Source organism: Callithrix jacchus, chromosome 12, assembly GCF_049354715.1.
Source record: "Callithrix jacchus isolate 240 chromosome 12, calJac240_pri, whole genome shotgun sequence".
NCBI classification, from domain to species: Eukaryota; Metazoa; Chordata; class Mammalia; order Primates; family Cebidae; genus Callithrix; species Callithrix jacchus.
In genome coordinates this window covers 92,750,435-92,767,655 of record NC_133513.1, presented here as the reverse complement: position 1 = coordinate 92,767,655, position 17,221 = coordinate 92,750,435, and the positions used below count along the sequence as shown (strand labels likewise).

The 17,221-nt window shown below is 43.7% G+C and overlaps 1 protein-coding gene across 4 annotated transcripts in view; it reads right to left on the bottom strand.

Annotated features, from left to right (window-relative positions):
* Nucleotides 1-17,221, bottom strand: part of ABCC2 (ATP binding cassette subfamily C member 2) — a 66,475-nt gene that overhangs the window by 26,899 nt on the left and 22,355 nt on the right. For all 4 annotated transcript variants that reach the window (XM_002807458.7, XM_078346244.1, XM_078346242.1 and 1 more), the window contains 10 exons: nt 15,665-15,919; nt 14,516-14,581; nt 11,818-11,955; nt 11,122-11,268; nt 9,138-9,222; nt 8,045-8,111; nt 6,380-6,506; nt 3,548-3,724; nt 1,992-2,159; nt 1,680-1,860 (listed from right to left, as the gene is read on the bottom strand). In XM_002807458.7, the coding sequence (XP_002807504.3) occupies nt 1,680-1,860; nt 1,992-2,159; nt 3,548-3,724; nt 6,380-6,506; nt 8,045-8,111; nt 9,138-9,222; nt 11,122-11,268; nt 11,818-11,955; nt 14,516-14,581; nt 15,665-15,919 (1,411 nt within the window). The remainder of the gene's footprint in view (nt 1-1,679; nt 1,861-1,991; nt 2,160-3,547; nt 3,725-6,379; nt 6,507-8,044; nt 8,112-9,137; nt 9,223-11,121; nt 11,269-11,817; nt 11,956-14,515; nt 14,582-15,664; nt 15,920-17,221) is intronic.

Genomic DNA, 17,221 nt, shown 5'->3' with positions numbered 1-17,221 from the left:
TGGAACTGAAAAAAAAACTAAAAAATAAAAATAAAAAAAGAAGAAAATGATCATCTTGGCTGGGTGTGCTGGCTCACACCTGTAATCCCAGCCCTTTGGGAGGCCAAGGCAGGAGGATCACTTTAGCCCAAGAGTTTGAAACCACCCTGGGCAACATAGGGAAACCCTATCTCTACAAAAAAATTTAAAAATTAGCAGGGTGTGGTGGTACACACCTGTGGTCCCAGCTACTTGGGAGGCTGAGGTGGGAGGACCACTTGAACACAGGAGGTTAAGAATGAGCCATGGTTGTACCAGTGTACTCCAGCCTGGGCAACAGAGTGAGACTCTTTCTCAAAAAAGAAAAGAAAATGCTCATCTTGAAATTCAAATAATTTAACAAACTTGTATTAATTTAAAACACTTAAAAGACATACCCTGAAAATAAAATAAAATAAAATAAAATAAAATAAAATAAAATAAAATAAAATAAAAGACATAGTGTGGGCATCAGTGGAAATGGTAGAATAAGGACCTCCAGAGATCTACTCCTCCATAAAAGCAATCAGAATAATGGCCAAAAATTGTCAAAGTCAACTTTTTCAGAGCTCTGAAATTAAGCAAACACTTGCAACTATCCCAGGAGCATTTGTTTTTGTTTTTTTAAAGAGCTGAAACTTAGTAAGAACAGTAAGCTTTGTGACAGTTTAACTTACTCTGTTTCTGTCCCCCTCTCCTTGGCTGCTATAGTCTAGAAAACCAACAGCCATACAATCACAGTAGTCATGAAAACCAGCAGCCTAGCAGCCAGCCCTGTCTTAGATTTTTCTTTCAAACACTTGGGCTCTGAAGCTCAAGAGTTTGGTTTTAAACCATCACATGTCCTCACCTCACAGTCAGAACATGCTGTTACTTGTAGGCTGTGTAGGTACTCCCTTATCTGACTGATTCCTGGAATGCCCCTGCACCCTCCTGCCTTTGCTTTCTCAGACCTGAACTCCTGCTGGTGACAACCACTTGAGGGTGATAACCAGATCTATGCACAGGACTGCTGTTGGCAGGTCCTTGGGAAGGGTCACAATAAACACGGTTCCACCGCTGGGTAGGGCTAACTGGTGAATCCAATGGTGGTGATATTAGAGGCTGTTTCTATGGTATACTCTTGAGACTATGCAATTGCCATAACTTTTTTCTGGTTCAAACACCCAGTGGTTTTGGTATATTAATCAAAATCCCTTTGTTACGATTTATCAAGAATTTAGCAGTACAGTAATGGTGCCAGCCCATGAAGCTGTCCAGGAACTGTGGTTTTAATGGATTTGGGGTAGATAGGGTGACATGTGTGACTAGAGTCAATAGGAGCATGGCACCCCCACAAGAGGGACCTTTGTGCCACTGGTGTTCCTTCCACAAGTGTTGTTACTCACTCAGACTTTCAGCTGTACCCTTCTAAAGAGAGTCCTTTGATTGCGTGTCAGACATCAGATGAGCAGGATAAGCCACCAGTTTGGCCCAGGCATAGAGTTTCAGTTTCTATGTTTCCTCACAGAGACTCAGAACCCAGAAAGCAGAGTTTGAATCTCTGGGTAGTTCACGTCCAAATCTAGTTCACTGGATACTGAACAGCTCAGGAAGTAGATATTGGATTATCATTCCCACCATGGCCCAAGTTCTATCTTGTCCCAATCCTCCTTACGTACCTGTGGCTTCGTCTTCAGGGCCTGTATGTTTTAGAAATGTCTTCAGATTCTTAGCAAACTCTCCTTTTTTGGCCAAGAGATCACTATAGGATCCTTTCTCTACAATTGTGCCATTCCCCAGGACCACAATCTCATCCATGTGAGGAAGAAAGTGCATACTATGTGTAACCAAGAGTCGAGTCTATAAAAATAACATGAAGTTGTGTTGATAACCGTTTGTCCACCATCTTCCCTGTCTTACTTGCCAGACATGTCCTCCCCTCTCCCTCCCACCCTACCTTTGTATCTTCATCATGTTAAATGATTTCTCACCTTGCCTTTCAACAGGCCATTGGGGCCCAAGACCTTATTAAAAATATGCTTTCCTACATGGGCATCCACAGCAGACAGGGGGTCATCTAGAAGATAGATGTCTAAATTTTGGTAGGTAGCTCTGGCCAGGCTGATCCGCTGCTTCTGACCCCCACTGAGATTTATACCCTGAAGAAGAAAATAATTTCTATTAAGCACTATTCCCTAGACCCAACTTCAGAGAATCTAATAGGGAGGGGTAAAAGGAAGTTGTCTCAATAAGGTGTCAAGGACTTAAAAATCTTACAAGTTCCTTTATACAAAGAAAGACCTGTTTCAAATAAATAACTTTAGGCCAATACTTAAAGATTATATCCAACTTATACTTTCTATCAGATAATTTGCTTATTTAATAGTTTTGTTGCTTGTCACCTTATACCAGGGCAGAGATTTTCTCTGTTTTGTTCATGGATGTAACCCCAGCACTTAAAACAATGTTTGGCACATAGTAGGTGTTCAATAAGTGTATGCTAATTAATGAACAAAATTACTCTAGAGCTGTATCTTCATTAATCTTCTAACATCTCAAGATTTTTGTTCCTAAAGATTGCTACATTTATTTCCAGTAATGGGGAGGGAGGATGAAAATATTCTAAATATGCAGGGTCTTTATTTAGAAATTTCAAAATAGGCCGGGTGTGGTGGGTCACACTTGTAATCCCAGCACTTTGGGAGGCTGAGGCTGGCAGATCATAAGGTCAGGAGTTTGAGACCAGCCTGACCTGGTAAAACCCTGTCTCTACTAAAAATATTTTAAAAATTAGCTGGGAGTGGTGGCAGACTATTTATTAAATAAGCAAATTATCTGATAGAAAATGGTAAGTTGGATGTAATCTTTAATTATTGGCCTAAAGTTATTTATTTGAAACAGTTATAATCCCCACTACTCAGGAGGCTGAGGCAGGAGAATCACTTGAACCTGGGAGGTGGAGGTTGCAGTGCACAGAGATCATGCCAGTGCACTCCAGCCTGGGCAACAGAGCGAGACTCCATCTCAAAAAAAAAAAAGAGATTTCAAAATAAATTATGCGAGATCTGTATAATTAAATATAGTCATTCAAAATCTATTTTTAAGAAAGGCCTTTAATAATATCAGAAGAAAATTCACAATAAACATCTAAGTGTTCAAAGCAGATGAGTAGAATATTTCTTTGGCCTCTCTGATACGGAAGGAGAATCAGGACACCTAGACTTTGGTCCCACTTCTGCCCCACCACCTGTGCGATCAACCTTGGGCCAGTCACTATAAACTTCTCATGACCTTTGCCTCATCATCTTTGATTTAAATTACATAATTTTTATACCTGCTTCCAGGCAGAAAGTTTTACAATTCTGAGTTATTTACATAGAATATTGTGGCCACTTAGTACAAACACATGATTTGTGGTGTTTGTTCCAAATATGACCACCTAAATTGATCAACCACATTACCCCCATGTAGTTAGTTCTTCACCACCATCCTCACTTTTTCTCTCTATATGCATTCACCCTTGAAGATCCCTTGTTATCCCAAATACCTTCTCTCCAATCTCAGCCAAATCTCCTCCAGGCAGTATTTCCAAGTCTGGGAGGAGAGCACAGGCCTCCAGTACCTGCTGGTACCTCTTTTCATCCAACTCTGCTCCAAAAAGGATGTTGTCCTTTATGGTGCCGTTCTGAATCCAGGACTGCTGTGGGACATAGGCAGTGGTGCCCTAGAAGAAAAAGGATCAGACCATGTTACAGCTGCACTTCCAGAAATGCAAGAGTTGAAAGATGGGGTGGCAGGAGAAGGGGAGAAACAAATGGAGCTTAAATTTGGAGAACTGCATGAGAGGATGACTGAGGATCTGATATTTATTCATGTGCTTATAGTTATTCTACTGACAGCACTCAATATCCTCTTCAGAATTAAAAGTCCCCCGTTGGGGCTGGGCCGCAGTGGCTCACACCAGTAATCTCAGCACTTTGGGAGTTGAGGCAGGCGGATCACGAGGTCAGGAGTTTGAGACCAGCCTGGCCGGCATGGTGAAACCCTAGCTCTACTAAAAATACAAAAAATTAGCCAGGCATGGCGGCATGTGCCTATAATCCCAGCTACTTGGGAGGCTGAGGCAGGAGAATTACTTGAACCCAGCAAGCAGAGGTTGCAGTGAGCCGAGATCGCACCACTGCACTCTATCCTGGGCAACAGAGCAAGACTCCATCTCAAAAAAAAAAAAAAAAAGTCCCCCCTATCTTTGGACTACCATTTTCCAGCCATGATCCTGAAAATTAGATGATAAATGTATGTGTTGCTTCTAGAAGAGGGTTTTAGTCAAACCCAATTGAGTTTACTAGGACCAACAAAGTGCTAACACTGTCAAGAAAACAGTATAGATCAGTGGTCCCCAACCTTTTTGGCACCAGGGACCAGTTTCATGGAAGACAATTTTTCCATGGATGCGGTGGTGGTAGGGGATGGTTTCAGGATGAAACTGTTCCTCCTCAGATCATTGGGCAGTAGATGCAGCCTAGATCCCTGGCATGTGCAGTTCACAGTAGGGTTTGCAGTTCACAATATGACAATCTGACGCTGACGCTGCTGCTGATCTGACAGGAGGTGGCACTCAGGTGATAATGCTCGCTCACTGCTCACCTCTGGCTGTGCAGCCCAGTTCCCAACAGGCCATGGACTGGTACCAGTCTGAGACCCAAGGGGTTGGGGACCCCTGGTATAAATGACATCTTAGGAAGCAAGATTATACACAAAAAGAGATGAAGGCAGGGCACGGTGGCTCACGCTTGTAATCCCAGCAGTTTGGGAAGCCAAGGCAGGCAGATCGCCTGAGGTCAGGAGTTCTTGACCAGCCTGGCCAACACAGCGAAACCCCGTCTCTACTAAAAACACAAAAAGTAGCTGGGTGTGGTGGCACAAATCTGTAATCCCAGCTACTCGGGAGGCTGAGGCAGGAGAATCTCTTGAACCCAGAAGGTGGAGGCTGCAGTGAGCTGAGATTGGGCCACTGCACTCCAGCCTGGGAGACAGAGCAAGATTCCAACTTAAACAAACAAAAAAACAAACAAACAAACAAACTAAAAACAGAGATGGAGACCAATAAATGCCTGTGTTTGAGGAAGAGCCCAGTTATGAAGTAGCAAGAAAAAAGCTTCCCAAAAGGAGTCAGAAGACAGACTTAACTCTGTAGTCTTCTCTGCTATAGTGCATGTTTTTAAAATTGCAAAGTAGTTCAATCGTGATTGGTAAATCTGGAAATGATGTCTGTATATACAGAAGAATATACATGGTGGCACACACCTGTAATCCCAGCTACTTGAGAGGCTGAGGGAGGAGAAATCGCTTGAACCCAAGAGGTGGAGGTTGCAGTAAGCTGAGATTGTGCCATTGCACTCCAGCCTGGGTGACAGAGAGAGACTCCCTCTCAAAAAAATAAAATAAAATAAAATTGTAATTGATGAAGAAGACAATACCCTACACCAGATTTTTATTTTGGAAGCAAATGCCATCCAAGATTTAGCTTTCAAGGGAGGAAGAGAGAGGCCCAAGAGTAATTGATATGTTGAGTGCAAATGTCAGTGCTGATTTTACAATGCTCCTGTTTTCATTGCTCTAGATGTTATTGTTATGGTTGGTATTGTTTTTGTTGGTACTTTGGTTACAAAGTTACATACATTTTTAGTCATCTATCACAACTCTTTTCCCCTAGATCCTGTTATTTTTATTCTACAGTTTTGCAGAATACATAATTTTTCAGAAACAAATACATAGATACAGCAGAAATACCTTTTTTTTTTGAGACAGAGTCTTGCTCTGTTGCTCAGGCTGGAGTAGAATGGCACAATCTTGGCTCACTGGAGCCACTCCCTCCTGGGCTCAAGTTATTCTCCTGCCTCAGCCTCCCAAGTAGCTAGGATTACAGGCATGTGCCACCATGCCCAGCTAGTTTTGTATTTTTAGTAGAGATGGGGTTTTACCATGTTGACCAGGCTGGCCTCAAACTCCTGACTTCAGGTGATCCACCTGCCTCGGCCTCTCAAAGTGCTGGGATTACAAACATGAGCCACCAGGCCTGCCCAGCCAGAAATGCTTATACTTTGAAGGAAGACCTCTCTAGTCAATAGTTTTCACACTGTAGTATGCATATGAGAATCACCTTTAGAGTTTATTAAAAATGCAGATTCCCAAATCTTACCCCCAGCAACTGATCATACAAAGCTGAAATGGGACAGAGGATCACAGTCCACAAATCTACCAGATGTCTCCAAGGCCTCATCTGCTAGTCCTCAGTGACTTCTCCCCAATAAGACAAAAGCACAAAGTGGCCCACGTTCGGGAGCCAGAAGGCTTCTTCATTGGCATTGCCTCTTACCTTGATGGTGATGTGCCCGTGGACATTTTCCATTTCTCCCAGCATGGCTGATATCAAGGAGGATTTCCCAGAGCCGACAGTGCCCATCACAGCCACAAGTCGGCCTGGCATAATGTCCAAGTTCACACTGAAAGAGAAGAATGTCTTTGAAGGAGATAGCAGGGGTCGGGTATTGAAGAGCAGTTTAAGTCACTTCTCTGAGTCTCCATGAAGTCTGGTATTAGGAGATTCACCCTCAAGATTATAAAATTTGCCTTGGATATATAAGACCCCAACATGCTTCTTTAATACTTTTTTGTTTTTAGCTCTAAAAGGCTAGAGAATGAGCCCTAATTTATCCAACTCATTTATAAGCTGTTTGTATCAAATGTGCATTTCCAATGATAAAATTCTCCTAGAACTAACATGCCTACCCATTGAATAAGACCTAGTGGGGGCCTGGAGACCTGGCCTGGTTCAAATCCCAACTCTGACACTGCTGGGCTATGTTATCTTGGAAGGTCACCTCCTTTGGACTAAGGACCCCTCCTTTCTTACTAATGGGATTAGACTAGATTAACATTTCCCAAATTTAGCTACTAAATGTGTCACCTGGAACATTTGCTGAAAGTACATTCCCTGGCCCTTCTCCTGAATATCTGATTGTATCTGGTTGGGTTGGGGCCCACACTGGGATAGGTTCCCAGAAACTCTGTGTGCCAGCCCTGTTATTTGAGTTTCTAGAGCATCGGGAACATTTGGAACTTGTTCACAGTCTTTCTGAACCTGCCTGTTGAGATGAACTTATTTCAGACCTATAGCAGTAAAGTGGAGGCCCTGCCCAGTTTCTTCTCTGCAAAGGAAACCTGTTGGGTTAGGAGGGTCCAGAGAAGATGCTCCTGCCCCAACTCATCCTGGGGCTAGCTCTGGAATCTATGTTAAAGGCTATAGGAACAAGATAGAGGAGTGGGAAGTCAGGGGTATAGTAAGGAGAAGATAAGATGTGCTCAGTTGTGAAGAAAGAAAGATATGGCCTATCAGGCTCCTGGTGTACTCCGTGTGCTGTGTTCAGTGGATGAATTTGGTGTGCTACTACATATCGTGCTTAAGAGACACACTATGTGCAACATCAGGGATAGAGGAAGTTGGCTTAGGGCAGCATACCTGCACAGCAGAGGAGGTAGCCTACATGGTAGGGTATGGGAATGGGTTATTTTGATGTGAAACTCTAGATCTGAAATGGAATCTTATAGAGGTAGCTCCCAATGTCCAGTCTGGGGAAAGAAGCCAGATTTCAATGTTCCTGATTGCTATTCTTGAATGAATGAACTTCAACTGAATTCAGGTTCTTGTGTGTATCTTCCACCGCACCCAGAGAAACCGGCCCCCTGCCAACCTTGCACTACCTCTGTCCACAATCTGCACAACAAATGTCTTCATGGGATCTCAGCTGGACATTCATGGTCCCATAGTCGGAAAGCAGGGTGGTGAATGCAGTTATCGGGGGAAGAGGCTGAGAATCTTTGCCTTCAGTTCATCTCTCCAGGTGTTTATCCTGCACTAGTATCTAACTGAACACATGTACATAGCTCATCTCCCCATGTATTTTATTACATGGAATTTTCTGAGAATAGTCCAGGCGAAGAGAATGCTAAAGAACATTAGGTTGGAAAGAAGGCAACTCACCCTCGGATTGTGGCTTCCATATCACGCTCCCAGGTAAAGGTGGCCTCTGAAAACTGCACAGCTTTGTCTGTTGAGAAAAAGTTCCCTCTTTTAGTCAAATGTAGGTCCCCACATGACTATCTGCCCTTTCTCAGCCCTCATGTGTCTCTCTCCACTTTCTTCATCAGCTCTCAGGATTGTTTCTGCTAAGTGCTGGCTCCTACGCTAACAGGAGGCAAATAAAATCTCCTGGAATGAGACCAGAAGTGACCTGCATATGATCTCTTTTTTTTTTCCCCCTTTGAGTCAGGGTCTCACTTTGTTACCCAGGCTGGAGTGCAGTGGTGCAATCTCAGCTGACGGCCACCTCGACTTTCTGGGCTCAAGGGATTCTCCTGCCTCAGACCCCCAGGTGGATGGGACTACAGGCACCCACCAACATGCCCCATTAATTTTTGTATTTTTAGCAGAGATAGGGTTTTGCCATGTTACCCAGGCTGGTCTCAAACTCCTGGACTCAAGCGATCTGCCCACCTCAGCCTCCCAAAGGGCTGGGATTACAGGTGTGAGCCACTGTGTCCAGCCTAAAGTTGTTTTTGATTCAGAACTCCCAAGCCTGTTGGTAGCCCAGATTCCTGACCTATAGATACTCTGAGTATACTCTCCAGCCCTCTGTTGCCCAGTCCCCTTATATGAATTCCCTCTCCTTATAGAAATCCCCCCTCATCATGGATTCCAGTCCTACTGCCCACTCTGGCCATGGCTGGCCCCCAGTCTTTAAACCTTCAGAATCTCAGTATTCTTTCACTGCAAGCTATCTTCCCAATCCCATACATTTGGCTCCATCCTGACTTCTGCTTTCTGGATCCTTTGCAGGATTCCCTGCTTATCCTCAGATGAGCTGGCCCAGATTTACTTAGCAATCTAGTTAAGCAATCTGCTCTAAGTGTAAACATAATTCAAGTAAGAACAGTATGTATCTTATGCAAACATAGGCTCAAGACAAATCTCTGAGCTCTCCCTTTCAGTTTGCTGCTGCTAAGCTCTTGTATTATCAAAATTCTGGCGCCAGCACTGTGAATAAGTTTGGGAAGCAACTTCCAAATTTATTTACCAGAATTGCAGTCATGTCGAATGGCAGATGTGTCCAAGTCATCCCCACCCAAGTACTTCTCCAGCCGCTCTGTGGAAACACTGGCCTAGAGAAGGACACAGAGATCTCAAGAATTAGTCAGTAACAAGCACAAGCAGGGAGAAGATTTTGACTTTGTCATTGGCCCATGATTTTCTATTTGGCATAGCTGGCATCTCCTAATCTCCCCCAGACTCAACCCTGGGAGCCATTCCATCACAGACAGATGAAAGTGGGTGCACTATTTCAGTCCTTGAGCAACTCATGGAGTTCAATTCTTCTGCTGTGTCTCTCCAGTCTTTGGTCCTAGTTCCAGAAACTACCTCCTACCTTCTAAGACAAAACCTTAACTTCTATCTGGTTCTGGTAACTAGGACCCTGGCTTTCTCATATTTAACTGAGTCTATGCCTGATGCCCATCCAGCATCCTAGCTAAGCCACTTCCTGGGAGCCTCTGTAGAGGAACTGGCTATGGCATCGGGGGACCCTGCACACTTCCACATAGGCCAGATAGCTAAAGCTTAAACTGCAGGTGACCTGAGTGTTGGCAGAATACCCTGCGGGCTCCATGGAACTTGAGAACTTGGGAAGATTATGAGGCACTTCTACAAGGATGTTTCTCACCTACTTCCCTCTCTTCCAAGGAGGCGTCATGAGATGGCTTTTCATTGCTACCCAGGCTCTGATGAAGTCTTAGGCTTTCTGCCTCTTCCCTCCTTAGGGTATAGAAGCAGTCTATAAAACCACTTAGCTGCTGTGTGGATCAGCTCCTCAAAAACAGAGTACCCCACTGCTCACCTTGCATCACCATCTGACCCTTTTGTTTTGTTTTGAGATGGAGTCTCGCTCTGTCACCCAGGCTGGAGTGCAAGGGTGTGATCTTGGCTCACTGCAACCTCCACCTCCCAGGTTCAAGTGATTCTTGTACCTCAACCTCTCGAGTACCTGGGACTACAGGTGCATGCCACGACACCTGGCTAAGTCTTGCATTTTTAGTAGAAACAGGGTTTCACCATGTTGGCCAGGCTGGTCTCAAATTCCTGACCTCAAGTGATCTATTTGCCCCAGCCTCCCAAGGTGCTGGGATAACAGGCATGAGTCACAGCGCCTTGCCATCATCTGACCCTTTTTTGATTCAGTGTCAGGCTGAGGACCAGGAATGCAGGAAGCTGATAACTTTGCTCATCTTGCTTTTGCTATTTATGCAATAAATTGTATCTAAAAAGATCCTGCTGCTTCTTTACCTGCCAAATATGTCACTCTTTCTTTACACCTGCCAGGACAGGGAAGTCTTCTCTTTCACATGGTCTGAGCTCTCTGAAGCCAGCCACTTCTGGGATAAATGCAAGTCACTACACCACCCCTGTCATTCAGGGCTTTTCATAAGTCTGCTGCCTGTCCTGTGACCTTCCTCTGCAGATCTGATATGTGTTGCTTATCAGTGACTATGCTCAGTTTTCAGAACCCAGATATTCCCTCTCGTCCATCCAAAGTTTCCTAAACTCCAAACTCATTTTCTGACAGTTTGAGGCTCCCAGTTTGCATTTGGTTTGACCACCACATGGGTTTATGCAAAGGCAGGTGTCTCTTCTCCCTTTGTGTCATATTTGCCTAATGCTATCTTAACACCTTAAGAGCCCTGGAAAAATATGGGAGAAACTGGGCTGGGAAATGTTCCCAGTACCAGGGCTAAACATCATAATCTCACTAAATGTGTTCACAAGTTTGTCTCCTTGTGAGGTAGATGAGATTGGTATGATTAACCTCATTTTATAGTCAGATAAACTGGGGCTCAGAAAACTCATGATATTATTAAGATCAAACCATTGGTCTCCAGAGTCCAAACAGATCTGTCTCACTTAAAGTTTATAAGCAAAAGTTAGACATGGGATGTGATAGCCAGTCATTCTGGACTCCAAGGCTTTTAACCAGAGACAGGGAGTTAGCAGTGAGAGTGCCGACCTACCTGGAGCATGGAGGAGATCATCATGGGAAGCGTGCTCAGGGGAAAGCGCAGGATATTGAAGAGGGTAATGGAGGTGAAGGCCTTTTGTGCATCCAAAATATTGCTGCTATCCACCAGGACATAAACCGAAAATGTGATCACAGATACCTGGAAAGGGCAAGGTCATGAGCAATTTATTCCTAAAAGGGACCAAGCAGCATTGTGCTAAGTTACAGGAATATCGTATATCTGAGTTGAAAGTACCTTAAGGATGATCCAGCCTCCTCAGGTTACAGATGAGAAAACTGAGCCCAGAAGAGGAGAAAATATCTTCCCCAAGGTCATAGTCATTTAATGGATTACTAGGACCAGAGCTCAGGTCTCCTGGCTCCTAGATCAGTGTTCCTTCCACTATGGACCTACATCACCTCCCCAGAGAAGACAAGAAGGCCTCCTAAGCCAATCCTTCCTGGATACCCTTGCTGTGCATCCTGAAAAGTTGTTCTGGGCTGCCAGACCACCGTACAGTACACTAGAACTGGGGGTGTGATACAAAGGAGGAAAGGTAGCATGGGGCAGTAAGAAGGAGGACAAGTCCCCTGAATCTGTGGTCAGGCCTAGAGGTGCCAGCTAGTCTATCAAAAGTAGAACTTCCTCTTTAGGAAGCTGATGCAGATCCAGATGAATATCCAGCCCATGGACCCCTCTGCTACTCACCAGGACTGGAGTTAAGTGTAAGATGAATACCACCACACACTGTATTTGACTAAAGGCCAGCAGGTTCTTAAGCTCTTTCTTCCGAAGGTTGTGGACTTGGTCTCTGAATGAAGGTTCCCAGGCAAAATATTTCAGGATCTATAAGTTAAAAAAGAATATGGCTCACATGATTGCCCCAAAAAGGGAACCAGGTGTATCTGATCCACCCTTGTTTTAGGATATAGTCCCCAAAATGTGAGGAATAGAAATCCAGGTTTTAAAACATGATTAGAGAAAGGTAGCTTGTATTTGTTGACAACCTACTATGTACAAAGACTTTTGTTTACTTATTTATTTATTTATTTTCATTTTTTGAGACGGAGTCTTGCTCTGTCACCCAGGCTGGAGTGTAGTGGTGTGATCTTGGCTCACTGCAAACTCCACCTTCCAGGTTTAAGCAATTCTCCTGCCGCAGCTTCCTGAGTAGCTGGGACTACAGCTGTGTGCTACCACGCTGGGCTAATTCTTTGTAATTTTAGTAGAGACAGGGTTTCACTGTGTTAGACAGGATGGTCTTGATCTCCTAACCTTGGGATCTGCCCACCAGCCTCCCAGAGTGCTGGGATTACAACCATGAGTCACCGTGCCCAGCTAGTACAAAGCATTTAATATATATTATCTCACTTAATCTTTATAACAACCTTAGTATGACTAACTGTTCCTGCTTGCCTAGGACTAAAGGACTTCCCAGGACACAGGTAATTCAGTGCTAAAGCTTGGAAAGTTCTGGGCAAATCGAGGTGAGTTAGATGTCTTAAATTTGTATAGTTATTATCTTCATTTAAACAATAAGGAAACAAGCTGAGAGAAGCAAGGGAACTTGCCCAAAGTTATCAAGCTACCCAGTAGTAGAGCTGACATTCAAAACCAGCTCCCTGTTTTAATTTTGTCACATTCACAGAAGGCTATATCAGAGCTTTGTGAGGAGAATGAACAAGGAGTTAAAAGGGGTCTCTGTTTCATTTTTAAGAAGCTTAGGGTAATGTTAAAATCCATGAATTTAATATTTACTTAAAAACACTTATTTGTCACCTCTGGAGGATGAAATGCATTATTGTGAAAGCTGGTAAATAGAGGGAAGAAGCATTTTTTTTGCCTGTTTCATACAGACTTCGTTTTAAGGTAACAAACAAGTTGATGAGACATAATTCTTCTTCATAAAATTCCAGCTAATCAATGTCAAGGGAATAATAGAATTAAAAAATTTTACTCTTTCACGATTCCTAATGAAATAACAGATCTAGGCAATGATCATAAAATTCTTACAACAGTGGTTTTCACCTTGGTGGCACATTAGAATCACCCAGGGAACTTTAAAAAAATATACATGTCTGGGCTTCACCCCCAGACAGTCCAATTTAAATGGTTTGAAGTAGGGCCCCAGCCTCAGTGGGTTTTACAAACTTCAAACTTCTCAGGTGATTCTAATGTGCTGCCAGCATCACAAACCACTGCTCTAGTGGAAGACTAGCAGGAAACCTTGTAAGGGCTGCATCAGGTTGACGCTGCCTGGACCCACTGAAATTATTATCGTTGCAGTTTGGAAGCACACAGCATCATTTGAAAACAACCTTGCACTCCCACCCCCAAATCAAATCTAAATCAATCAAGCCTTTAGATCTAACGATCAATTTACAGGAAATACAGGAAACAAGACAACCTAGTTTTTTTTGGAATGACCAACACACATAGACACACACACACACACACACACACACACACACACACAGACTGTTGTGGACTAAAAGCACTATCAACTAAATACCATGCATTTTTTGGTTTGTTATTCAAACTAACCAACAGCAAAACAAACAAACCAAAGGTACATATGAGGCAACTGGAGAACTCTGATGGTATCAAAGAATGTTGATTTTTTTTTTAAGGTATGATAATGGTATTGTGGCTATATTTTAAAAATAAGTCCTTCTTGGCTTGGTGTGGTGGCTCACACCTGTAATCCCAGCACTTTGGGAGGCTGAGGAGGGCAGATCACAAGGTCAACAGATCGAGACCATCCTGGCCAACAAGGTAAAACCCCGTCTCTACTAAAAATACAACATTATCTGGGTGTGGTGGCATATGCCTGTAGTTCCAGCTACTTGAGAGGCTGAGGCAGGAGAATCACTTGAACCCAGGAGGCGGAGGTTGCAGTGAGCCAAGAGCACGCCACAGTACTCCAGCCTGGTGACAGCGAGACTTCGTCTCAAAATAAATTAAAAAAAAAAAGTAAGTCCTTCTTTTAGAGACACATACACAGTATTTATGAATGAAATGACAAGATCTCTGAGATTTGCTTCAAAATAATCTAGTAAGTGTGAGGGGAGTGGGCTTATAGATGAAACTGGTTAGGTCATGCTGATAATTCCTGGAGCTGGGTGTAAAGTCCATAGAGGTTCATAAGAGTCTCTACTTTTCTACATGTTTAAAAACTTCTACAGTAAATTATCAAAACAAAACAAGACGTTTAGGGTGAATAAATAGAAATCGAGGTTCAACAGAGGACCTGGGAGGGGCAGAAGGACATGATGAAACAAAAGTCATGTGACACAACTGGCCCAGAAGCAGGAATCCATCACCTCTACCAGGGTTTGCGAAGGCCAAGAGAGAGCCGCTGCTTCTGTCCTTACCCACAGAGAGCCACCTATGCTCAGATTCTCACCTTTATTCCACTGAGAATCTCATTCATGATCCTTAAACGTTTGTCTTTATTCTTCATATTTTTGACCTGCCAAGCAAAAGGAAAACAAAACACACTTCCATGAGAGGACTCAGGTTTGCTGCAGACATCAAGCCTCACTGCTACTTTGTGGCTGTCACTTAGTAAGAACTTGAGGTGCCAGTGATGGGATTCACCTCCCTCCACTCTCCTCTTTGCCCACTCCACTTCTGCCACACCCATCTTCTTTCTGATCCTTAAATGTGCCAAGCTTGTTTCTGCCCCACAGCCCTGGCCTGACTGTACCCTCCTCCCAGGCTGTTCTTCCCCTGCCCTTCTCAAGGCTTTCTCCTTTACAGTCAGGCTTGTGTCATTCAGAGTTCAGCTTAAACATCCTCTCCCCAAGAGGCCTTCCTTGAACCCATTGAAAATAACCACCCATTCACTCGCTATCTCATCACCATGTTTAATTCTCTGAATAATACTTATCATGATCTGATATTTTTCTTCTTTGTGTATTGCCTATCTCTCTACCACCCCACCAGGTAGAGTGTAAGATACATGAGAGCAGGAGCCCTAATTCATGGCTGTGTTCTCAGAGAAGTAAATAGGCAAGAAATATTTTAAAAACAATTATTTGTAACTTGAATGCAAAAACAAATGCTGAATAAATCACATACACTGTCAATTTCACCCACCCAACCTGTGACTTCTGGCAGGGCTGAGGACACTGACTACATGGAGCCCTCCCACCTGGTGGTGGTAGGGTGATTGCCAGGGCTCAGGTTGACAGTTTGGATCACTCATGCAGCTGCTCTCTGTGGTTGGTTTATGATGGAGAAGCAGGGCCCAAAATCACTATTCTTAGGGCAGCCCAGCAGAGCAAGATGGAAGAATTATGTGCAGCATCTCTAGGGCAGCCCTTCCTTCCCCAGTCAGGCTCTTCCCTCTAACATGAATGCAGAGGAGTGTATATAAACCCTAAGAGTTGTCAGAAGATGAAAAGGGAAGACAGAGAAAGCCAAGTACATTTGATATGGTAGAAAATCTTCCACCAGCTTTGCCTTGCCCAAACTCCCATTAAGAATTAGAGTAAGAAAAAGGGTTTAACTTTAAAGAAGGCAAGTATCTTCTGGGTGACTCTTTCTTTACCTGAATGGCCTTACTCTTGGTGGACAGTATCCCATTAATTGGGATTACGAGCACCATCACCCCAACACCTGCTAACACTGAGGGTCCCAACTCTCTCCATAGGAAGAAGATGGATAAGACAATCTGTAGAACACTTGACCACAGCTGGTGGATGAAGTTGGTCACATCCATGAGCTTCTGAGCATCCACAGACATCAGGTTCACTGTTTCTCCAACGGTGTACTTTTTCCTGGCCAAGTTGGATAGGGTCAATGCCTAAAGATAGAGATTGAAATTGGGACCCATGAACAAAGCCAAGGACACTAGAGAGTAGAAGAGGAAGCTCAGCAAGTGAGAATACAATGGAAGGATGTGCTCCATATGGACACAGCTTTTCCAAGGCACTGTGACTTCTTGCTTTCAAATCTTACACATGGTGCTCTCTCATTCTTGACCACTCTTTCCTCCTATTCCTACCTTCTTCCAACCCTATGCATCCACACACTTCTTTAACAGAAAACTGCTATTTATCCTTTGATGTCAGCTGAGATGTAACTTCCTGTAAGAAAATCATCCTAACTCCCAAGTTGGGGTTAGATACTTGTCCTGTGTACTCTCATAATATCCTGAGCTTACTTTTGTCATTACATTCATCACAATGAATCATAATTATTATTTTTTGTGTGTTTCTGATGAGGGGAATATCTGTCTATTTCACTACTATATTATGTGGCACATGGTAGAGAATCAAATACTGAAGGATGGAAGAAAGGGAGGAATGGATGGATGGAAGGAGAGAGGGAGGAAGAGAGGGAAGAAAGGAAGAAGGGAGGGAGGGAACCAGCTTGTATTGATTTCGACCTCAGAGGTTCTTGGCGTGGCAATGTTATTTGGACTCATACTCTTATGAAGAGGTTGCAAGCACTCTCAAGAAGGACAGAGAATTCAGAATGAAGAGGAAAACTTCAGAGTTCATACTTGGAAGTAAAATGACTTTTGTAGACAGGTCACGATGGCTCACGCCTGTAATCTGAGCACTTTGGGAGGCCTAGGCAGGCAGATCACCTGAGGTCAGGACTTCGAGACCACCCTGGTCAACATGGAGAAACCCGGTCTCTACTAAAAATACAAAAATCAGATGGGCCTGGTGGTGCATGCCTGTAGTCCCAGCTACTTGGGAAGCTGAGGCAGGTGAATTGCTTGAACCTGGGAGGTGGATGTTGCAGTGAGCCAAGATCATGCTACTGTACTCCAGCCTGGGCAATACAGCAAGACTCCATCTCAATAATAAATAAATAAAATAAAGTTACCTTTGCTGTCAGGATTTTTCAGGCACTATCTAGATCTTGTAGTATGGGCTTCCTATACTCATGTTAGAGAGATCAGGTGGCTGTTACCCACAGGTCTATCACTTACAACAATTCCTTGTACAAATGTACCAGAGCACTGAAAACAACTTGTACTATGCCGTCAAGGCACCATCTGGAGTAGCCCACATCTTTCTAGAAGAAGGAGAGCCACTGGCTGGGTGCAGCGGCTCATGCATGTAATCCCAGCATTTTGGTAGGCTGGGGAGGA